Here is a 24785-nt window from a genome sequence, read left to right as displayed (position 1 = left end):
TGGTTTGGTTTGGTTTGGTTTGGTTTGGTTTTTGCTTTTTCGAGACAGCATTTCTCTGTGTAGCCTTGGCTGTCCTGAACTCACTTTATAGACCAGGCTGGCCTTGAATTTACAGAGATCCACCTGCCTCTGCTTCCAGAGTGCTAGGATTAAGGGGGTGTGCCACCCCCACCCGGCAACATTCTAGTCTGAAGTTAGCATCCATGTGGGCAAAGAAGGCCTCCTCTGATCGTGGCCACACAGAGTGCTTATCATTTGCCTGATCTTGTGGGAGAAAAAAGAAATGAAAAAAAAAAAAAAACTCTACCATGGCTTCAGCCACACAGGCAGAGATCTAGACAATTCTGACTTTATCTTCTCTCTCCTCCCTCCACTGGCTAGTCATTAAACCTGCTTTTCTTCTTCCTCCTTTTCCTTCTCCTCCTCTTCTTCCTCCACCTTTTCTTTTCCATTTGGACAGAGTCTCAGGGCAGGAGTTATGGTTTAGTTAGTGGTAAAATACTCGTCTCAAATGCATGACGCCTTACATTTGGTCTTTAGTGTGTCAAAAAAAAAAAAAAATTCCCCAGAGACGCTGGGTCTTATGTATGTTGAGCCGGACTCAAGTGAGGTTCAACTCCTAATCTTCTTGCCTCGTGTGCATCACCCTGGATTCAAACCAGGACTTAACATTTGCTGGTCAAGATTGGTACCAATTCCCCCCACCGCCCTTTGATGATGGCTTTTATATTTCAGGGGTGGGGGATAGAGTCTGATCACGTAGGCCATGTAAGCTGCAGAGATCTGGCTGCCTTTGCCTCCTAAATGCTGGAATTTAAAGGTATGCGCCACGACGCCCTGCTTATTATGCCTTTTAAGTGACACATGTGCCACAGCATACCTATGGAAGTCAGAAGACAGCTTCTGGGGAATCTCTCATTCCGACAGTTGGGTCCCTGACAGCCAATGCAACTTATCAGGCTTGGTGGCAGACATTTTTTACCCACTACGACATCTTGGCAGCCTTTTATTGTTTTGTTTTGTTTTAACTAGCATGTATTAATTATACATAATAACAGGTTTCATAAGACATTTCTATAAGTGTACAGAATGTGTTTTGGTCGGGCCAAACACCTACCCTACTAATCTCTCTAGCCCCTCCCCCCCCAGTTCCACTCACGCCCCGACCCCTCCCAAGCAGTCTCCCTCTCTCCTTCCATGTTGGTTTTCCCCAATGCATTTCACTAGGCTTGCTCTTACAGGAGGATGTGCACTGTACCGTAGCTTCCAGCACTGAAGCAAATGTCTCTCCTTCCCCAATTAAACATTAATTGCCTCTAAGTCTTCAGGGATGGGTGGGGCTCCCCTCCCCAAGCCTCTCCCTCCTTTCTGACAGGGGTGGGCCCAATCTTAAGCAGCTCCAAGTAAGCACAATTACTTGGGAGTTCAAAAGGCCCCTGGCCACATCATGCCCGGAAGTCAGCGTTTGACACCAACGCCACCTCCCCTTCCTCAGGCCTCTTCTATGATGATCTCTGAGCTTTGGAGGAGGTATTATGGACACCCCATTCGTGGCTAAGCACTCAACAGTCTCTGTCTATCTCTCTGTCACCTCTGTCTCTTTGTTTTTTTGAGACAGAGTTTCTCCAGGCTGTCCTGGAACTCTGTAGACCAGGCTGGCCTCGAACTCATAAAGATCCTGCTGCATCTACCTCCTGGAGTGCTGGGATTATAGGCTTGTGGACCTGCACCCAGCATTTTTCTATTCTCTCTCTCTCTCTCTCTCTCTCTCTCTCTCTCTCTCTCTCTCTGGTTTTATAAGACAGGGCTTCTCTCTGTTAGCCTTGGCTGTCCTGGACTTACTTTGTAGACCAAGCTGGCCTTGAACTCACAGCGATCCCCCTGCCTCTGCCTCCTGAGTGCTGGGATTAAAGGCGTGCGCCACCATGCCCGGCGTATCCGGAATTTTTCTTAATGTTAAATACTCAACTTCTTGATGTTGTCTTAAATTATCATCCCAAATGAACGCTATGAGTGACGGCACAGATAACCTACCGAACTAGACCACTACTCCATGAGTAGAAGAAAAGACTTATGGGAAACCAAACAGTCAGGGCCATGGGGCAAGAGCAGAAAGAAGAGCAAACTGGCAGAAAAGCAAGCAGCTTTTATATGCCAGTTAGCAGGACGGGGATCTGAGCCGATACAGGCTGCCCAGACTGACTGCGAACTACGTCTCCTTGCCCAAAGGTAGTTTTGACCTTTGGGGGTGGGTATTAAGGGGGGGGGTTCCTGAAGGATTAAGGGGGGTTCATTTTACTCTATCCCATGTGTGTTTGGCCTTAGGAACAGAGTTCAACGAATACTTGTTGAGTCTAAAATCTTCATTTATTATTTACTTACTTATTTAATGTATATGTATGTATGCGCCTGAATGTATGTATGTGTACCACACATGTCCTCTATAGGTGCCCATGGATGGTAGATGAGGGTGTCAGATCCCTTGGAACTACAGTTACAGGTGGTTGTGAGTCACCTGACGTGGGTGACGGTGACTGAACCCAAGTGGTCTGCAAAAGCAGCGAATGCTCTTAACTGCTTAGGCGTCTACCCAGCCCTTATTTAATTTATTTATATCTTATGCGTTATGAGTGTTTTTGCAAGCATGTGTGTACGTGTGGCACATGGAGGCAGCGCCCGAGGAGGTCAGAAGAGAGACTGGATCTCTTGGAAGGGGAATTGCACATGGTTGTTAGCCACTCTGTGGGGTGTTGGGGACCTCTGCGAGAGCAGCAAGCGCTCTAAACCGCCGAGCCATCGCTCTAGCTCTTATTTAGTTTTTGAAATGTCTCACAGTGTTATTTAAACCTTGAATGGCTCCGCTGGAGAGATCCTTACCGCAGCCTCCTGAGGTTCTCAGATTCGGACTGTGCCTGGTCCCGCGTATTTAAAATCATAGTATGCACAGTCAATTGAACGAGTTTGCTGTTGTTTCGTATTAAACTTGTGGCCTTGCACTGGGCCTTGCAGTGTGCCCAGTGGACAGCACTGGGTTGTCGCTCCAGGCCCTTAAAAGCACACAAACTACTAATTGTTACTGCTGAGGTCTATACTGCGCTTAGTACTTCAAATTTATAACATACCTTCTTTTTCATTCTTTCCCTCCTCGCTCCCCCCAGTGGCTGACTTCAAGATTTAAATATTGTATCCAATCAGTTTCAAGAGATCTGATCAAACCATCCAGGTCACCGAAGCTGGAAAACTTATCCTAGAGACGTCCTATGACGTAAAGCTCTGCAGTTAACAGAGCGCACCACTCTAGAATAGGACCCCATTGCACGAGCCGCAGCGCCGCATTGAACACATGCGCGCTTGCACTCCGGTGCCAGAAGGCGGTCGCGTTCCTTGCTCTCTCGGCACCCGTACTTCCAGGGGCTGCAGTGTAGAGACTTCCTGTCCGTCAGCTTCCTACCGGAAGTGCGGGAGGGAGTCTGTTTGGCTGTTTGACTGGATCTCCTCTGGCGGGGTCTGTGCGTTTTGGGGGGTGCAGATTGCGGGAGCGCATGAGTGGATTTAAGTCTACCCTTGCAGGGTTCTGTTGCGTGAACGGCGGCGGGTTACTAGAGTAAGTGTGCACGTGTCCCGGATCCCGCGTGGGAGGGACGGCTCAATCATTTTAACTTCATCTTTCCCGCCGGACTCGTTTGAAAAGGCGTTTTCAGCGAGGCTAGCCTGGTCTACAAATCAAGTCCAGGACAGCCAAGGCTACACACAGAGACCCTGTCTCAAAAAGCCAGAAACTAATAATAATAATAATAATAATAATAATAATAATAATAATAATAATAATAATAATAATAAAAAAGAAAGAAAGGCGTTTTCAGAAAGGCAGAATCCAGTTCTGGTCTGATCTCCAGTATGCCCTGGGGCCAAGATGCCTCACGACCTCCGTATACCGCTTAGATCACTTTCGGATCTTTTGGGGTTTTTGAGAGGGTCACACTGTGGTGTCCTAGTTGGCCGGGATTTGCTGTATAGACCATTCTGGCCCCAAACTTGTAGCCGTTTTCCTAACTCTTGCTCCCGAGTGCTGGCATTACGGATGTATTCCCAACACGGCCGGCTTTTATTTCTTTATATTTAGAAACGGAGCCTCAAGCCGGGAGGTGGTGGCGCACGCCGCCTTTAATCCCAACGCTTGGGAGACGGAGACAGGCGGATCTCCATGATTTCGAGGCCAGCCTGGTCTACAGAGCGAGTTCCAGGACAGCCAGAGCAGTTACACATAGAAACCCTGTCTCGAAGAACCAAAAAAAGAAACGAAGCCTCTCTGTAGTCCAAGGTGATTTTCACCTTTGAAAAACTTAGTTGTATGTCGGTAGATTAATTTGAGCCACATAGCTTGTGGGGAGAGGGGAGCTGTGTGGTTAAATGCCCTGGTCTTTTTGTTTTGTTTTTGTTTTTTGCTTTTCGAGACAGGGTTTCTCTGTGTAGCCTTGACTGTCTTGGACTCGCTTTGTAGTCCAGGCTGGCCTCGAACTCACAGAGATCCACCTGCCTCTGTCCCCCAAGTGCTGGGATTAAAGGCGTGCGCCCCACCACACCTGGCTAATGCCCTGGTCTTTTAAAAAGGACAGTAGGTTCCAGAGTAAGAGGTTGCACAGCTGCCTCAAGATTACATAGAAAACTCTTACAAAGCTCCGACCTTGAGACTAGATAGTTTTGCGGTGTCACCGAGGCCAGAGCTCTTTTGTTGCTGTGTCATCCGTTCTGGGAACTGACCGTTTAAGCAAATGTTCAACGTTATGAATCTTCACTTCAAGGCCTGTGCCACTGCAGATCCGCTGGGCCACACCTTCTCCGCCCCAGTGTATGGACAAGTGAGACTCTTCCAGGTGGATCCCGGACTTACCCGATTGGAACCTAGCTAGAAGGAAGCATCATGGAGGCACCACCAGTCACCATGATGCCTGTCATCGGGGGCACCATCAACATGATGGAGTACCTCCTGCAGGGTAAGTGAGCCTGCCTTACCAAGTTTTCGGGTTTTGTTTTTCGTTTTTTGTTTTTTTTCTGGTCAGAGTAGGTAGAGATGACGTAGAGGCAGCTTCATGGTTCCTGTCATGCGGTAAGTCATTATGATTAAAAGGGGATGGGTGGGAAGGTGGCTCAGTGTCCAGAAACTCACATGTAGACCGAGGTGGCCTCAAGTGCCTGGGGTCACAGGTGTGTGCAACACTTGGCTATTCTCTCTCTCTCTCTCTCTCTCTCTCTCTCTCTCTCTCTCTCTCTCTCTCCCTCCCTCCTTCCTTTTTGGTTTCTCTAGACAGGGTTTCTCTTTGTAGCCCTGGCTGTCCTAGAACTCCCTCCGTAGACCAGGCTGGCCTCGAACTCAGTGCACTAGGATTAAAGGTGTGTGCCACCACTGCTGGGCTTCATTTATTTTCTTTCATCTTGAAAAATTAAAACTCTGTATTCATTAAACACCAATTCCCCCTCTCTCCTGGCCCTCACTAATTCCCTTCTCACTTTGTGTCCCCTACTGATGGGTTAGTGCCTCATGTAAGTGAGGTGACCGGTTCTGTGCCTGGGTTATTTCCTCTAGCACTGTTGGCCTTGACAGAGTTTGTGTCCTTATCAGAATTAATTTATATTGTTTTTGGGAAACAAGGTCTCAGGCCGGGCGGTGATGGTGCACGCCTTTAATGCCAGCACTTGGGAGGCAGAGGTAGGCGGATCTCTGTGAGTTCGAGGCCAGCCTGGTCTACAGAGTGAGTCCAGGACAGCCAAGACTACGCAGAGAAACCCTGTCTCGAAAAACAAAAACAAAAGTTACGATAAACTCTCTGTGGTAGTTCATGCCTGCAGTCCCAAGAGTTGGGATGGAGTGACATGAGAATTGCTGTGAATCAAGGCTAACCTGGGCTACACTGTGAGTGCTGCACTCCTAAACCACATTAGGTAAGACCCTGCCTTTTAATAAAAAAAAAAAAAAGATTTTGGGGGTCTGAGGTTTTTGTTTTGAGTGTTGAACCTATGGCCTTGAGCATGCAAGGCAAGTGAGCTGCCACTGAGCTACATTATAGCCCCTTTTAATCATTTTGAGAGCATCTCATTTAGGCCGGTCTTGAATTTGCAGTATAGCCCAGGCAGGCCCTGACCACTGTGTGTTCCTGCTGTGGACTCCCTCTCTATTTGCTAGGATTACAGACACTGTTGCGTTCATGTTTCTGAATTTCTACTCTGTGTTTGTCTGTTTTCCAGACAGGGTTTCTGTGTGTAGCCCTGGCTATCCTGGACTCACTCTGTAGACCAGGCTAGCCTCAAACTCACAGACATCCACCTGCCTCTGCCTCCTGGTACTAGCATCAGAGGAGAGCGCCTTCATTTCTGGCTTTACTTGAATCTTGTATCAGCGCAGGTTATTTTTTATTTTTATTAGCTCTGTCCTAGAGACCAGAAGACAGAGGTGAAGGCCCAGTGATAACACAAGACTCAGAGACTGAGTGCTGATTTTAGGAGATCACAGGACACAATCAGTGGACAAATTTAAACATTAAGACATTGTTTTTGAAGTGTGTGTGTGCCCATCTGGTCATTTTTCTACTGCCGTGAGGATCCTGGGAACCAAACTCAAGTCCTCAGGGTTAGCAGAAAGTGTCTTACCTGATGAACCATTTGAGCGGTCTTTAATTTTATTTATTTATTTATTGTTAAATTTTTGTTTGAGAGGAGCCTCATGCATGCCACAACATACCTGTAGAGGTCAGAGAACATGCATGTGGGAATTGGTTCTTGCCCTTCATTATGTGGCTACCTAGGTTGTTAGCTAGGCAGCAAGCAAGCACCTCTTCTCATTGGCCCCCCCAAAATGTTCCTGAACAAACATTTAATTTTAAGGGTTGAACAATTGTCTTTTCTCTTCTTACTTATTTTGGGGTCAGGGTTTGTGTGTGTTTGTGTGTTTAGATTTAAAAAATCATTTTTAATTATGCGTGCATGTATGTGTGTGTGTGGTGTGTGCATGTGTGTCAGGGTATGTGTGTATGTGTGGTGTGTGTGTCAGGGTGTCTGTGTGTGTATCAGGGTGTGTGTGCATGCGTGTGAGGCTGGAGGTGTGGGATCCTTGGCATTTGAGTTGGGCAGTTGGAAGCCACTTGTGTGTGGAACTGAACCCTGGTCTCCTGCAAGAGCAGTTCAAACACTTGAGCACTAAGCCATTTGCAGTCCTTGACGTTCCAGTGGTTTTGCTGCCTCTGCCTCCTGAGCGCCATCATGCCTGGCTAAATAGAACGATACTGTTTTGGTGGTGGTAGAGTTTGGCTTTTTGGTTTTTTGTTTTGGTTGGTTTTTCGAGACGGTTTCTCTGTGTAGCCTTGGCTGTCCTGGATTTGCTTTGTAGACCAGGCTGGCCTCGAACTCACAGTGATCCCCCTGCCTCTGCCTCCTGAGTGCTGTGATTAAAGGAATCCACCACCATGCCTGGCTCATTTTGTTTTTTTCAAGACAGGATTTCTTTGTGTAGCCCTGGCTGTCCTGGACACACTTTGTAGACTAGGCTGGCCTCGAACTCAGCAACAGTCTGCCTGCCTCTGCCTCCCGAGTGCTGGAATTAAAGGCATGCACCATCATGCCTGGCTCTGTTTTGTTATTTAATTTAATTTTATTTTATTTTTGTAGTGCTAGAAATTGCACCTATAGCCTTGTGCATTAGAACTCTCCCACCTTGCATCCACCCTCATCTGTTTTGGTGCTTTGCTCAATCCTCTGCCACTGATCAACACCTGGCTATAATGATTTATTTCCAGGAAATGAAATTCTTCCTTTTATGGAACAATATGGAAAGAAGCTGGGCGTGGTGGCGCACGCCTTTGGTCCCAGCAGAGGCAGGTGGATCTCTGAGTCCAAGGCTAGCTGGTCTATAGAGGGAGGTCCAGGACAGCCAAAGCTACACAAAAGATAAATTTTTTTAAGAGAAAAAAAGAAAGAAAACTGGCTGTAGGCCATTGAGACAGCTGGGAGGGTAAGGGTGTGTCTTTTTTTTTTAAAGATTTATTTATTTACTGTATATGAGTGCTTTATCTGCAACAGAGGGCATCAGATCACATTACAGATAATTGTGAGCCACCATGTGGTTTCTAGGAATTGAACTCAGGACCTCTGGAAGAGCAGGCGGTGCTCTTAACCACTGAGCCATCTCTCCAGCCCAAGGGTGTGTCTTAGTCGCACCCTTAGTTGTATTATTGCTTGACACCATGACCAAGGCAGCTCTTAGAAAGTAAGCACATTGGGGCCTTGCCTACAGGTTCGGAGGGGCGGTTCATGATCATCGTGGTGAGGAATAAGGTGGCAGGCAGGTGCTGGAGCAGAGGCCGAGAGCTACCTCCTGATGCACTGGCAGAGAAAGAGAGACTTGTGAAAACGCAAAGCCCACTCCACACACGCCTTCCAAAAAGGACGTTCCTCCTCCTCCTTCCCAAGCAAATCTGCCACTAGGGCCTAGACCTTCGTTCTCATGTGGGAGCCTATGGGGCTGCTCTCGTTCAAACCAGTGCACACACTTGCTGCCAAACCTGACAGCCTGAGTTCCCTCCGCGGGACCCACGGCTACAAGGAGAGAACCAAGCCTGGCAGATTACCTTCTGACCAACATACGTGTGCCGTCACGTTCTCGTATGCTTGCTGCTACCATGCGTGCATGCTTTTACATGAATAACTACATATGGCAAGTTTTAAAGAAATAGAAACCCATGGGTTGTTCCTATAGGACAATGCAGAGAGCTGTTTAGTGTGTGTGCGCGCACGTGTGCGTGTGTGTCTTTTGCTAGTTTCACAGTGAGATGGAAGCCTGTACTCCCTGTGTTCTCACCTCCTCAGGAAGTGTTTTAGACCACAGTTTGGAAAGCCTCATCCATCGCCTTCGTGGTTTGTGTGACAACATGGAGCCTGAGACTTTCCTCGATCATGAGATGGTATTCCTTCTTAAGGGCCAGCAGGCCAGCCCGTTCGTCCTGAGGGCCCGCCGCTCCATGGACAGGGCCGGGGCACCCTGGCATCTACGGTACCTAGGACAGCCCGAAATGGGAGACAAAAACCGCCACGCCCTGGTGCGCAACTGCGTGGACATCGCCACGTCCGAGAACCTCACAGACTTCCTGATGGAGATGGGCTTCCGCATGGACCACGAGTTTGTCGCCAAAGGACACCTGTTCCGGAAGGGCATCATGAAGATTGTGGTGTACAAGATCTTCCGAATCCTGGTCCCAGGGAACACCGACAGCACAGAGGCCCTGTCGCTCTCCTATCTCGTGGAGTTAAGCGTTGTCGCGCCAGCTGGGCAGGATATGGTCTCTGATGACATGAGGAACTTCGCAGAGCAGCTCAAACCTCTGGTTCACCTGGAGAAAATAGACCCCAAAAGGCTTATGTGATGAGGAAGGTCTGTCCGTCTTTGAGGCTTGTCGCCGCTTGGTAGGAGAAGGGTCTCCCAAGAGCCCCGGTGACTGCTGCCAGCCAGGCCCTCTGACTTCAGGACAAGGGAGCGATAGTGAAAAAAATTGGTTCCATAAACTAGCAAGCCTGGACCGCAGAGGTCCCCTGCACTTCCCGCCTAAGTGCGCATGTTGCGTGTTAAAGGCTCTCCGTACTGTAGCTGGCTGTTCCATCTCCTTGACAGTCTCTTCCAGTGAGAGGCCCAGGATAACATGGAGATCTGTTCAAGTCTATGTCCGCCCCTCTCCCCCGCCCCCTCTCCCTGATGCTCCCAAAGCTCAAAGACAGGGAAAGGGAATACAGCAGCTTCTCCAAGAAAAGTCAGAAAGCAACTTTGATCACTGTTTTGTCTCTTGTTTTATAAAAAAATGTTTCTTATTGCTTTATTTATTTTGTATTCTTCATATGCTCTTAACTGTCTTCTTGTTGATATACAAAATGTGTAAGGGTGTTGTGAGCTGGCAGAGTGGCTAATAAAGATTGAAAAGAAACAATTTTGACTCTGAGGCTTACTATTTCTAACTTCATACAATTATTACTAAGTTCCTTAAGTAGTTACTATGGTTGTTTTACTGTTGTTGTTTATGGTGCATGTGGGCACCCCTGTGGGGGACCAGCAGCCTCTCCAGGACCCACATGGTAGCGAGAACTAACTCCTGCAGCTTGTTAGCCTCTCTCTCCATACACTCCTGCACCCACACATGTGCACACCCACACATGTGCACACCCACACATGTGCACACCCACACACAATTAAATGGCTAGTGGCTGGAGAGATGGCTCAGCTGTTAAGAGCACTGGCTGCTCTTGCAGAGGACCCAGGCGTAATTCCCAGCACCCACTCGGTTGCTAATAACCTTCTGTAACTCCACTTCTAGGGGATCTGATGCCCTCTTTTGAACTACATAGGCACCAGACACACATACTACACGGACATATGTGCAGGGGGAAAAGTCCAGGTGGTGGTGATGATGGCACACGCCTTTTATCCCAGCACTCAGGAAGCAGAGCCAGTCCTGTCTACAGAGTGAGTTCTAGAACATCCAAGGATAGTTTTACATGTGAAGAGGTCAGAGTGTGACATCAGATATTTTTCTTCCCTGTCAGGAAAACATTAAGTTCTTTTTTAGTTTTTGGTTTTCCTGAGACAGGTCTCCCTGTATTAGCCTTGGCTGTTCTGGACTCACTTTGTAGACCAGGCTGGCCTGGAACTCACAGGGATCTGCCTGCCTCTGCCTCCCAAGTGCTGGGATTAAAGACATGCACCAGCATGCCCAGCTTTTAAGTTCTTTTTTATTCTATGTTTTTATTTTGTTTTATTTTGTTTTGCTTTTTAGGAGTCTTACCCAGGATCCTACAAAGAAAACCCTAATGAAATACTAGATTTATTTATTTAGGCCTTACCTGTGCACATGTGGAGGTCAAAGGACAACTTCCAGTAGTTGGTTCAGTACATTAACTGTGTGGGGCCTGAGTATGGAACTCAAGCCTGTCAATCACTTTTTTTCCCAGGCAAATTCTCTCACAGACAGCCCCTTGGATCTGCCTCTCCACCCTGCAGCACTGGGGTTACAGAAGCCAGTAGCCACCTCCAGCTGGAGCCTGGGACCTGAGCTCTGGTTTCAGTACTTTCTTTTTTTTTTTTTTTTTAATACATTTATTTATGTGAGAAAAACATCTGAACATCAGGTACAGTGTGATCGATCGATCCACAATGATCCAAGGATGTCATGACTCACCTGGAAGCACTCTCGTGCAGTCTGTACGAGAAACTCCGTGTGAAGGACCAGCTGAACCATTTATCAAAATTCATAAAGCCATCTAAGCCAAATATGATAAACTATGCAATGACCATGATACAGTAGTAAAAATACAAATATCAAATACTACTTGTGAGTTATAAACCACAATATAAACAAGTTAGGCTCCTTTTAAAAATGAAAAAATGTTTCTATTACAGCCTCATTTGAAGCACTTGCAATTAGATGCAGCTTTGTATATTTTACTTTTGCTGCAATGCTTTCCCTGCTGTGCCTCCTCCCCAGCCCGACCCTTACTCTTACCCTGCAGCTCTTTGCCACACGCAAGACCAAACGGAGGAGAAGACAATTAAGTCAGACCCGTAAGCACGTTAGGTGAGCACTGCCACTGAGCTGCAGCCCCAGTCCCATGCGATTATCCTTTGTGGAGATGTTTTCTGATTTCATCAAAGTATATATTTGAGCCATCTTGTTATCAAAGCATTAGGAAGGCTGAGGCAGGAGGATCACAAATTCAAGGTTAGTGTGGGCTACAAAACAAGATCTTGTTTCAACCCTCGAGCACGCTGGGACACACAGACACACACACAGAGACGGGGGGTGGGGGGGGTGGAGAAGGAGAGAGAGAGAGAAGAGATCTGTTGTTGTGGTTTTTTTGTTTTTGTTTTTTTGGTTTTTCGAGACAGGGTCTCTCTGTGTTAGCCTTGGCTATCCTGGACTCACTTTGTAGACCAGGCTGGCCTCGAACTCATAGCGATCTGCCTGCCTCTGCCTCCCGAGTGCTGGGATTAAAGGCATGCGCCACCACTCCCGGCGAGAAGAGATTTGTTAATGGACCATATTAAAAACTAATAAAATGCCAGAGATGGCTCTTTCTTTCATGGCTGGCATGCCTGCACCATTTATTGCAGTGTAGCTATAATTGGAAGCTTTTTTTTTTTAAGATTATTTTATTTATTGTATATCTGCAGAAGAGGGCATCAGATCACATTACAGATGGTTGTGAGCCACCATGTGGTTGCTGGGAATTGAACTCAGGACCTCTGGAAGAGCAGTCAGTGCCCTTATCTACTGAGCCATCTTTCCAGCCCCTGGAAGTTTTTGTTTGTTTGGTTGGTTTCTGTTTTTTGTTTTTGTTTGCTTTTTTTGGGACAGGACTCCTTTTTTGTTTTGTTTTTCTAGACAGGGTCTCTCTGGATAGCCTTGGCTATCCTGGACTTGCTTTGTAGACCAGGCTAGCCTCGAACTCAAATTGATCCACCTGCCTCTGCCTCCCTGGTGCTGGGATTAAAGGCATGTACCACCATGCTACAAGTTCTTTTTTTTTTTTTTTTTAGTACTGGCTGTCCTGGACTCCCTTTGTAGACCATGCTGGCCTCGAACTCACAAAGATCTGCCTGCCTCTGCCTCCCAAGTGCTGGGAGTAAAGGCGTGTGCCACCATGCCTGGCAGGAATACGTCTCACACACAAAAACTCACAGAAACTATCACGCCAGGCACAGTTTGCCCTCATTTGTCGCCACTACCGAAGAAGCTGAAGTGTGAGGCTCACTTGAGCCCAGGAATTTAAGATCCAGTTTGCACAATATCAAAAGCCAGCTAAGGGTGGTGTTCGATGCCTTTAATCCCAGCATGCAAAGACAGACACACCCTTCTTCGGGAGTGGACAGCCACGAGGTGTGAGTGAGTAGTGTGTCAGATGCTCTCCGAGTTCTTGGTTATGGCGTATTTGCCTCATCCTGGTACACTCAGCTTGGCTGCTAGAGTTGCTTGTGGCATTGTGCCTGGGCTGGGGTCTCTGGAGCCACCTTAGATGTCTCCCCAGAACTCAACAAGTGAGACAATAGAGACCCAGAGACGGGAACGGAAGCAAGCATCTTGGGAGAGAGTGGGGAATACAAAATGATTCTTTTTTTAAAATATATTTTATTAATTTATTCATATTACATCTAAATTGTTATCCCATCCCTTGTATCCTCCCATTCCTCCCTCCCTCCTTTAAAAAAAAAACATTTATTTATTTATTATGTATACAAAGTTCTGCCTGCATGTATACCTACATGCCAGAAGAGGGCATCAGATTTCATTATAGATGGTTGTGAGCCACCATTCGGTTGCTGGGGACTAAACTCGGGACCCTCAGAAGAGCAGGTGGTGCTCTTCACCACTGAGCCATCTCTCCAGACCTACAAAATGATCCTTGTGGCTCGAACTGACTTAAAGATGGGGAAAGAGAAGGCCGCCCACTGTCCAGTGTTCTCACGCTGCTGAGTGTGCCTCCAAGCAGACTCAAGGGAGAAACCCTCGAGAGCTCAGAGTTGGAGTACTGTGGCCAGCCCCACGTGGGTCAAAGCCCAGAGGAAAACACCCTCATTGGAGCTGGAGAGGTGGCTCAGCGGTTAAGAGCACTGTCTGCTCTTGCAGAGGTTTTGAGTTCAATTCCCAGCAACCACGTAGTGGCTCATAACTATAGTGAGATCTGGTGCCCTTTTGTGGTGTGCGGGTGTACATACAGACAGAAGTGTATATGTAATAAATGAACAAAAAAAAAATCTAAAGAAAGAAAACACCTTCATTGAATTATTCAACATTGCATTGGGGCTGAATGTTAAGTTTAATCCAGGATGATGCTAGGCATACACCGATTGAACCAACTGTCCTGGGAATTGGGCCAGGACCAGTAGAACTAATTGATGAAGTCACTGGGCCCCTAGAGCTTTACTAGATAGATGAGCCTTTGTGTGATGGTAATTCTGGCCGAAGAGTATGAAGCCTGTCAGTACCAATAAAATCGAAAGCCAGGCACTGGCAGCGCACGTCTTTAATCTTAATACTCGGGAGGCAAAGGCAGGTGGATCCCTGTGAGACTGAGGCTACCCTGGTCTACTACGTAAATCCAGGACAGCCAAGGCTCTTGTTAGGCAGAGAAACCCTGTCTCAAAAAGCCAAAATAAATTGTCCTCTGAACTACACATATATGCCCTAGCAAGCAGACATGCATGTAGTAGTAGTAGTAGTAATAGTAATAATAGTAATAATAGTAATAATAATAATAATAATAATAATAATAATAATAATAATAGTAACAGAGAAAGAGAGAATCCTAAGCAGATTGGTGGCACACATCTCTAGTTCCAGCTCCATGGAGACTGAGGCAGAAAGATTGCAAATTTTTTTGGGGGGGAGGAGTTTGAGACAGGGTCTCTCTCTATAGCCTTGGCTGTCCTGGACTCACTTTGTAGACCAGGCTGGCCTCGAACTCACAGCAATCCGCCCGCCTCTGCCTCCCAAGTGCTGGGATTAAAGGCATGCACCACCACACCTGGCTAAGATTGCAAATTTGAGGCCAGTCTGGGACACATAAGAAGTATTCCTCAGCCAGGCATGGTGACACATGGCAGTAACCCTAGCACTCAGGAATCAGAGGCAGGCAGATCTTTGAGTTCAAGTCTGGTCTCTAGAGCAAGTTCCAGGACAGCCAGAGCTACACAGAGAAACTACTTGTCTTGATAAACCAGAAGAGGAGGAGGAGGAAGAGGAGGGGGAGGAGGAGGAGGCCGAAGCTCTGTTCCTCCATGATCTTTTCTTCCGTTTATGCCTCCAAGTTCCTGCCCTGATTTCCCTCAGTGAGGGATTGATTGTAACCTGGAGGTTACAAGACAAAATAAGCCTTTAATTCTTCAAATTGTTGTTGGTATTTACCACAGCAACAGGGAGCAAACTAGGGCATGCTGTCACAATGTGTTAGTGTCAGAATTTAGACACTGCTCCTCACTGTGCAGCACCCCCGCCCCCCACCCCGCCCCTGCCCCCTCCACCCTGTTTGTTCTGTGCTAGACAGGGTCTTTCTTTCTAGCCCAGGTCAGCCTTGAACTTGAGGCAATCCTTCTGCCTTTGCTTCCCGAGTGCTGGGATTCCAGGTGTGAAAGTACCACATCCAGCACTAAGTTATTCTATTCTCTCCCATTTATTTTTATTTATTTTTGGTTTGTTTTGTTTTGTTTTTTGTTTTTTCCGAGACAGGGTCTCTCTGTGTAGCCTTGGCCGTCCTGGACTCACTTTGTAGACCAGGCTGGCCTCGAACTCACAACGATCCGCCTACCTCTGCCTCCCGAGTGCTGGTTCTCTCCCATTTATAACCCAAGAATTGCATTTATTTTTGTTCACTTCTTGTTTTTTATTCTGTCATAGGGTCTCATGAAACTCATACATCCGAAGTAGTAAGCCTGGCCTTGAACTCACAGAAATCCACTTGCTTTTACTTCCAGACTGCTGGGAGTAAATGTAGGCACCATCATGCCTAGTCTCATTTTCTTAAAATACATTGTGTGTATGTGTGTGCTCGCACATGTGTGCACCCACACTGCAAGTGTTGGCAAGCACACCCTCACAGGCGTGCCACGGCTTGGGTGTGGAGGTCCGATGACAGCCTGTGGGAGTGTGTTCTTTCCTTTCGCTGCATGGGTCCAAGTTGGGGGTGCCTTTCCCCGTTGCGCCATCTCAGCAGCCATCCTACGTTTTCTTATACTGACTTCATGATTTTTAACTTTGACTTTTCGGCCTTTAAGGCATTTGAAGTCTGTCTCTTCCGTATGGTTTCTTCTCCCTGTGATGACTTAGTTTCTCTCAGCACCTGCGACAAATCTCTCTCCAGTGCTGTGTCACCTTTACCACATATTAACTCCGCAGCACAGCACAGGCTGTCTTGGCTCCCTCACTACAGCCCATTGGCCTTTTCTTTGTTATCTGCCCGCAGCTGGCAGGGTGATGTTTTTATTGGCTTTGTGGTAGATCCGGTTCTACTGGTAGGGCAGGTACCCCTGCTTTGCTTTCCCCTAATAATAGACTTCCTTTTCAAAGGCCACAGCCACACACTTGCAACCCCAGCACTTGGAGGGTTCAATCTACCAAATATGAGACTTCAGGGCTGGGAAGTTATAGAGCAAAATCCCATTTTTCCCTCCATGGATAATAACTGTTCATGCACTCATGTATGGGAGCCCCCATCTTCCTCTGATGAAATGAGGTGTTTTGTTTTTGGTTTTTTTTTTTTTTCCGTTCTCTGCTGTACCCTATGCATGTGCAAGAGTGGCCTAAGGTAGCAAATGAATGAAGTGTGTGTGTGTGTGTGTGTCTGTGTGTGTATGTGTGTGTGTGTGTGTGTGTCTGTGTGTGTCTGTGTGTGTCTGTATGTCTGTGTGTCTGTGTGTGTCTGTGTATGTCTGTCTGTGTGTGTGTCTGTGTGTGTGTGTCTGTCTGTCTGTCTGTGTGTGTCTGTGTGTGTGTTTCTGTGTGTGTGTGTGTGTGTTTCTGTGTGTGTGTGTGTGTGTGTGTGTGTGTGTGTGTGTGTTAGACAGTTTCTCTGCACATCCCTGGCTGTCCTGGTAAGGTGCATGTTCAATCTGAGCACTTGCAAGACAGACAGTTGGAGCTCTATGAATTCAAGGCCATATATACTGTCTGGCTCTTTGGAGGAAAAGCATGCTAGTTCCTCAATACACTACAATGTAGTTTGCAGTCATAGCTAACAACACACACACACACACACACACAGGAGTTTTCCTTTATTCTGTTTATAGAGGCATGGAATCACGCTAATCTAGAACTCTCTAGCCCAGGCTGGTCTTGAACTCATGGCAGTACATCTGTCCCAGCCTCCAAAGTGTAAGAGCGCTCTCAAGTTGTAGGGCACTTTGTTGGGATTCAGAGCCTGGACAAGCGGTTGAGGTGTAATTTAACCAAAGTGGACCTGGCCTCTGGGTACTCTCAGCATCCCTCAGTGTCCACCTGAGCTTCCCGACCTAAGGACTGGCCTTGCTCTCCCCCAGCTGCGCTTCACTGTATAATTCAGACATTTTGGTCCGTCCCTCCCCCCCACCCCCACCCCATCCCCACCTTCTGCATTTCCTCCCTCCTCTCTCTCTCTGTACCCCTCCCTTTTCTGTGTCCCTCTGCATGTGGACTTCAATAAACCTGCCTTTCTACTCTAATTTGGCTTGAATTGGTTCATTTGTTCCTCGAAGATAACCAATCACACTTGGCAAGCATGTTTTAAGTCCTCGGGTTTAAATCCCTGCACTACAAGACAAAGAGTTTCACTGTTTGTACAAGACAGGCCCTGGGGCTGGAGAGATGACTCAGCGCTTAAGAGCACTGGCTGCTCTTCCGCAAGTCCTGAGTTCAATTCCCAGCAACCACATGGTGGCTCACATCCATCTGCAGTACAATCTGGTGCCTTCTTGGTGTACATGAAGACAGTGTACTTGTATACATAAAATAAGTACATTTTAAAAAAGATGGGCCCTCAGGCTGGAGAGATGGCTCAGTGATTAAGACCACTGCCTGCTCTTCCAAAGGACCCGGGTTCAATTCCCAGCACCCACATGGCAGCTCACAACTGTCTGTAACTCCAAGATCTGACACCTCACACCAACACACATAAATTAAAATAAAATAAAATAAAGGATTGGCCCTCATATAGTCCACCTTGATCTTGAACTTGCTATGTAGCCAAGGTAAGCTTTGAACTCCTACTGGTCTCATGCTGGCCATACAGCTCGAGAGCTGCTCTTTCAAAGGACCCATGATCAATTCTTGGCACTCACCTGGGGCTCACAGCTGACTGTTACTCCAGTCCCAGGCAATCCAATGCCCCCTTCTGGCCTCTGTGGGCACTGCATCCACATGGTGCACAGCCATAAATGCTGACAGAATCCCCATACACATAAAGTAAAAGTAAAAAATAAAAAAGTTTTTTTTTTTAAAAACTAGCCAGGTGTGGTGACACACCCCTTTGGTCCTAGCAGAGGCAGGTGGATTTGAGGGTTTGTTTGTTTGTTTGTTTTGCCAATCTGGTCTACATAGTGAGTTTCGGGACAGCTAAGGGGCTGCATAGTGAGATCCTGTCTGGAAAAACAAAAGCAAAACAACAAAAATAAAAATAAAAAACACACCTTCTATTTCAGTATGCTATAATAAAAAGCTAAGTCATCATTTTCACAAACCTGTGTACACACACACACACACACACACACACACACACACACACACTAACAAATTTAAAACAAAATTAAAACTGGGTACACTGGTGCACATCTTCAATGCCAGCACTTGAAAGGCAGGCAGGTGGTGTTCTATGAGTTCAAGGCCAGCCAGGTCTCCTTTGGGAGTTCCAGGCCAGTCATGGCTACATAGTAAGACCTTGTTTTAAAAAAGTGAGACAAACAAGTACTGGGCATGGTGGCGCACACCTTTAATCCCAGCACTCGGGCTGGAGAGATGGCTCAGAGGTCAAGAGCACTGCTCTTCCAGAGGACCTGAGTTCAATTCCCAGCAACCACATGGTGGCTCACAACCATCTATAATGTGATCTGGTGCCCTCTTCTGGCCTGCACGTGTACATGTAGGCTGAACACTGTTTACATAATAATTAATTAATTAATTAAAAAAAGTCCCAGCACTCAGGAAGCAGAGGCAGGAACTTTCTTTGAGTTCAAGACCAGCCTGGTCTACAAAATGAGTCCAGGGCAGCCAGGGCTACACAGAGAAACCTTGTGTCAAACAAACAAGTAAAAAACAAAAAAAACACCACCACCACCACCTCCAAATCACTGGCAAGTAATGGATAGTTCTCTTACCTGTATACCCTTTTTTTTTTTTTTGAGTTATTTATTTTACTCATTCAAGGAGTGTTTTGTCTGCATGTGTGTCTGTACACCATATGGGTGCCTAGTATCCCCAGAGGCCTTAGAACTGGAATTTCGGATGACTGCAAGCTACCACGCGGGTGCTGGGAATAGAACCCGGGTCCTCTGCAAGAATAGCAAGTGCTCTTAACCCCTGAGCCCGTTCTCCAGCTGCCCACGTGAAGCTTTTCATCACAGCTCCTAAGAAGTAGGGTATTTCTGTCTTTCTTGGGTCTGTTCTAGGCCGCATCAGTCTGTCCCTTTGACCTCTAACTTATTTTTTTAACCTCTAACTTTTTAAAAGACAGAGAGGGTTTTTTGGTTTGTTGTCTTTGGTTTTTCGAGACAGGGTCTCTCGGTGTAACCTTGGCTGTCCTGGACTTGCTTTGTAGACCAGGCTGGCCTCGAACTCACAGCTATCCACTTGCCTCTGCCTCCCGAGTGCTGGGATGAAAGGTGTGCGCCACCACCACCTGGCCAGAGTTTATTTATTTGTTTTGCTACGGAATGTCCTGTAGCATAAGCTGGCCTTGAACTCCCGAGCCACGGACGACTTCTGCCCCTACCTCTAAAGTGTTGACATTCCAGATACAGGCTTCCATGCCTGGTGAGTGCAGCGCAGAGGTCAAAGTAAGCCTTCTACCAGCTGAGCTACCTCCTCAGCCTTGACCTCTGACCTCTGACCTCTGACAACAGCTAACTGACACCATGCATCTCACATTTCACCACGATCCTTGCACTCTCATCTATACGTGTGTCCCTTTTGGCGTCTAGCTCTGACACTTCATAGCTGTTTGCGTACTGGGCAAATGATTTACGCTTTCACAAAGTCTATTTTCTCATGCAGGTAGTGACAGTCCCACTTCTCAGAAGCAGGTCAAAGGAGCTAAGTTCCCAGTGAGCATAAATGCGTAAAACCTAGTATATTGTTTGCTTGCTGGTTACACAAATGCTCTAGTCATGGAGCTGTATCCGTATATGTCAGTATTATTTTTGTACCTCTTTGTATGTATGTGTATCAGCATGTGTGTGTGTGTGTGTGTGTGTGTGTGTGTGTTCAGGTGTGTGTGTGTGTGTGTGTGTCCAGGTGCGTGTGTGTGTGTGTGTGTGTGTGTGTGTGTGTGTCCATGAGGACTCAGGAGCCATCCATCTTTTTCTCAGAGACAGGGTTGCTTGCTAACTCTAGAGTTTGCCAGTTAGGCTAGACTGGTGGCAAGCAAACCCCAAGGAGCTGCTGCTGCTTCTTTCTTCTTCTTCTTCTTCTTCTTCTTCTTCTTCTTCTTCTTCTTCTTCTTCTTCTTCTTCTTCTTCTTCTTCTTCTTTTTGGTTTCTCGAGACAGGGTTTCTCTGTGTAGCCTTGGCTGTCCTGGACTCACTTTGTAGACCAGGCTGGCCTCGAACTCACAGTGATCCGCCTGCCTCTGCCTCCTGAGTGCTGGAATTAACGGTGTGTGCCACCACGCCCAGCTAAGGAGCTTTTTCTTTTCTTTTCTTTTCTTTGTTTTTTTTTTTTTAGGTTTTTCAAGACAGTGTATTTCTGTGCAGCCTTAGCTGTCCTGGAGTCACTTTGTAGACCAGGCTGGCCTTGAACTCACAGCAATGCACCTGGCTCTGCCTCCTGAGTGCTGGGATTAAAAGTGTGCGCCACCACGACTGGCCCCAAGAAGCTTCTTTTCTCTGTTTCCCAGCAGAGGACTACAAGCCTGGACCCCTACAAGGGGCTTTACACATACTAAGCCAATCCTAACCACTGAGCTGCAGCCTACTTTTATTTCTTTTTCTATTTTTTTTTAATGTGTGTGGATGTTTTGTCTGCATGTATGTCTGTGCACCACCTGTGTGCCTGGTGCAGGCAAGAGGCTAGAAAAGGGCGTCAGGTCAGCTGAACCTTAAATTACGGACAGTTGTGAGCTGCCATGTGGGAGCTGAGAATCGAACTCTGGTCCTCTAGAAGAGCAGCCTGTGCTCTTAACTGCTGAGCAGTCTCTGTAGGCCAGTGGCTGGTTCCTTCCTTCCTTCTTCCTTCCTTCCTTCCTTCCTTCCTTTCTTTCTTTCTTTCTCCTTCCCATCACTAGACAAGGTTCCTCTGTGTAGTTCTGGCTGTCCTGGAACTTGCTTTATAGACCAGGCTGGCCTTGAATTCACAGAAATCCACCTACCTCTGCCTCCTGAGTGCTGAGATTAAAGCCATGCAGCACACGCCCAGCACCTACTTCTTCTTTTTCTTTCTTCTTTCTTTCTTTCTTTTTTTTTTTTTTTTTTTTTTTTTTTGGTTTTTCAAGACAGGGTTTCTCTGTGTAGCCTTGGCTGTCCTGAACTCGCTTTGTAGACCAGGCTGGTCTTGAACTCACAGTGATCTGCCTGCCTCTGCCTCCTGAGTGCTGGGATAAAGGCGCGCGCCACTACTGCCTGGCCCCTACTTCTTCTTCTTCTTTTTTTTTAAAAATATTTTATTTAGTTTTAATTTATGTGCATTGGTGTGAAAGTGTCAGATCTTGGAGTTACAGACACTTGTGAGCTGTCATGTGGGTGCTGGGAATTGAACCCTGGTCCTTTGGAAGAGCAGGCAGTGCTCTTAACCACTGAGCCATCTCTCCAGCCCCTACTTCTTAATATAAGTTTTTAATTGATAGAGCGTTTTGCTGTGTATCCTAGGCTGACCTCAAACTCTTTCTCCTCCTGCTATAGTCACCTGTGTGCTGGAATTCCTGACATATGCCTCCCTGCCCAGCTCATTTTAATTTTTTTCACAATGGATGTATAATTTTTGTGTAATTTAAAAAATAGCAGGGCAGCAGTAGCACACACCTTTGATCCTAGCAGCAGTCAGGAAGCAGAGGCAGGCGACCTTTAGTGTTTGAAGCCAGCCTAGTCTACAGCGAGAGTTCCAGTACAGCCAAGGCTACACAGAGGAACCCTGTCTTGAATCCCACCCCCCACCCCCCAAAGTGAAGTAAGGATGTATGGAATTTTCCCCTTTCTTCCTGGCTGTGGAGTCTGTGTGGGATGGCCAGTGTATGAATGCCAAGGAGAAGGTTAGCCTGTCCATGCACTTGGGAGGTAGTTGGCTCTCTTCTCAAATGAGAGAGGAGTTGCCTAGGATGCTGTCTGCAGTGAGAGGTTCTTCTTTTTAAAATGTACATTGATGTTATGCCTGCAGGTGTGTCTATGTGAGGGTGTTGGATCCTCTGGACCCGGAGTTACAGGCAGCTGTGAACTGTCATGTGGGTGATGCGGATTGAACCTGGGCCTTCGGGAAGAGCAGCCAGCGCTCTAAATCGCTGAGCTATGTCTCCATCTCCCCCCCCCCCACCTCCCTCATCCCGGTAACAGGTTCTTAATAGCGATATTGCTCTTTGATGGAGAGCCAGGGCTGGACTTCAGAGGTGGACAGGATGTGAGTCACTGTACTGGCCCTATGTCCAGCTGACTGTAATTGTTTCTGTGTTTTTCCTTGGTATTGTGAGTATGAAATGATGGGACTAATTTAAGGAACAAACAAACAGGTGTAATGGATGACTAGAATCAAAATAAATAGCTCCCTTGGGTGCTGTTTTGGGTTATTGGAAGAGAAGGGGGAAAAAAATCAAACCCACTCATTTTATTTTTAAATATTTGTTTCTTTTGTTTTGCTGTTGTTTGGTTGGTGAAACCCTGTCTCAAACAAAACAAAACAAAACAAAAAAGCTTATTTATTTTATTTGCATTGGTGTTTTGTCCACATGTATGTCTGTGTGAGCATGTTGGGTCCCCTGGGACTGGAGTTACAGACAGTTGTGAGCTGCCACCTGGGTGCCGGAAATCGAACCCAGGACCTCTGGAAGAGAAACCAGTGCTCTTAAGCATTGAACCATCTCTCCAGCCCCACTCCCTTGATAGTTTTTAAGGTTTTATTTTCCATGGTGAAGAGTTGGCTCAGAGGTTAAGAGCACAAACTGCTCTTACAGAGGACCCAAACTTGATTCCCTGTATCCATGCCTACAGCTCCAGCTTTGGGGAGATCTGATTCCCTCGGGGCTGGAGAGACGAGCCAGGTTCAAGTTCCAGCACCAGTATGACTGCTTACAGCTGTCTCTGACTCCAAGATATGATACCCTCACACAGACGTACATGCAGGCAAAACACCAATGCACATAAAATAAAAATACATACATTAAAAATAATAAAAGGAATCTAAAGTTTCGTTCCTCCCTTCCACGTTTGCTTTGTTGTTTGCTCTCTGGATCTTCTGATGGAGGAAAACCCTGTGTCTGACCATCTTTGGCTTTTTGCTTAGTGGTAAAAGGTGGAATTAGGCTGATTGAAAGCCCTGTGCAGAGCGGTGAGAGTCATTGACCATGAAGTCACTTGTTCAGGATCCAATGGCCAGAAAAGGTCACTGACCACGGATAGCCGGTTGCTGGGAAACCTCTATGCATTACCGTAAGCTGCTCCATATCCGGCTTGGCTCTCTCCAGCATGACAGCCCATCTGCTCCCCTTTTAGTGTGGTACCCCTAATTGTGTCGGGTGGTCCTTCTTGCCGGTGCTGTTTACTCGCTCAAGAGCGTAAACCTCCATGTAATTGCTGGGAGACAGGGAGGCAGGGAAAGGAAATCTGCCTTCACCTGGCCCTTATTTCCGCTGCCGGCCGCCGGCCACCGGCCACCTCCAGGAGTAGATTGCTTCTTGCACATGGCAGGCTGCTCCTTAGCTCTCTCTCTCATTTCTGGCCTCGGCTTTGGCGGTCCTGAGTCGGCCAAGTCACTTCCCATGTATTCTGCTCTCTCATATCTACCGTTCTGCAGCTGGGGTCCCCACACCCAGCAGCCTTCTTCCTGCTTGAAAACATTCCTTTCCTGAGGTTTTGGTGGGATTTGGAGGCTGGTGTACAGAAAAATTAAATGCGTGAGAAATGGAGCTGTTCTCTTTCTGTAGACTCCCTCCCTTGTCCCGGATTCTCTCTCTTTTTGGGTCTGTGCAAACTTGACCAGCCTGGAACTCACTATGTAGACCAAGATGGCTGAGAACAAGTCCTTTTTAACTCCTAAGCCGTCTCTCCAGCCCCTATTTTGATTTTGAGACAGTGTCTTACTAAGTTGTCTGATTTGTCTTGAGCTATAGCCTGTGCGGGACTTGAACTTGCAATTCTCTTGCCTCAGTCTTGTTTGTTTGTTTGTTTTTTAGTTTTTTGAGACAGGGTTTCTCTGTGTAGCCCTGGCTGTCTTGGAACTCCCTCTGTAGACCAGGCTGGCCTCAAACTCACAACGATCCACCTGCCTCTGCCTCCCGAGTGCTGGGATTAAAGGCATGCGCCGCCACGTCCTGTTGCCTCCTCAGTCTATGTTGTAGGTAGGATGAGAGACCTGTCCCACAGGGCCTGGCTCTGGATAACGTGTTCTGAAGAGTGTCTGAAACAAAAGCGGGTTTGGTGTTACGTGTCTGTAATGAGAAGTCAGACCCAAACAGAGGCCGGAAGCTAACCGTGTGACCCCTGCAAGTCACTTAACCTCATGAGTCTCAGTCTCTCTCTCTTTGTCCTTATGTCGCAGAGCTGCTATGAATATTGAATAAAACACACGAGGAGGGCCTTGCACAACGCCTGGGGCACAGTATGCACTCAATTAGTGGACACTATTATTGTGCGTTACTAAGAGGGTCTTGTGACAGTAAGTGACAAAGTTGCCAAGCTAGGAGTTTTACTTCTCTGAACGCCTATATTTGCAGCATTTAAATGAAATATGGAGCGAGGGGAGCTCAAAGTGACAGCCAGTAAATCTTAGCCTCTTCTGTTGCGCTTTTGCACTGAGGCACAGGACTGGCAAAGAGGTGGGAAGGCAAGCATCTATACGCTTGAATGCCATACTGCAAACATTCGTGTTTGAACACTG

The 24785-nt window shown here is 47.1% G+C and overlaps 1 protein-coding gene across 5 annotated transcripts in view; it reads left to right on the top strand.

Annotated features, from left to right (window-relative positions):
* Positions 1–3427: 3427 nt before the first annotated feature.
* The window catches only part of MED18 (mediator complex subunit 18), a gene marked incomplete at its 3' end in the record, with an annotated part of 110404 nt that continues 89046 nt past the window's right edge, over positions 3428–24785 (top strand). For 2 of the 5 annotated variants that reach the window (XM_084787478.1, XM_084787475.1), the window contains exons 1-2: positions 3429–3604; positions 4803–4994. In XM_084787478.1, coding sequence (XP_084643604.1) covers positions 4922–4994 — 73 coding nt within the window. In that variant the 5' untranslated portion in view covers positions 3429–3604; positions 4803–4921. Of the gene's footprint in view, positions 3605–3852; positions 4322–4802; positions 4995–8856; positions 9966–24785 lie in introns of those variants that run through there. The other 3 variants (XM_084787482.1, XM_084787476.1, XM_084787477.1) reach the window with 3 other exon arrangements.

This window comes from Acomys minous (genome assembly GCF_964271855.1).
Source record: "Acomys minous genome assembly, chromosome: 6".
NCBI classification, from domain to species: Eukaryota; Metazoa; Chordata; class Mammalia; order Rodentia; family Muridae; genus Acomys; species Acomys minous.
The sequence above is the reverse complement of the archived record's forward strand: the minus strand, read 5'-3'. Positions and strand labels throughout refer to the sequence as shown.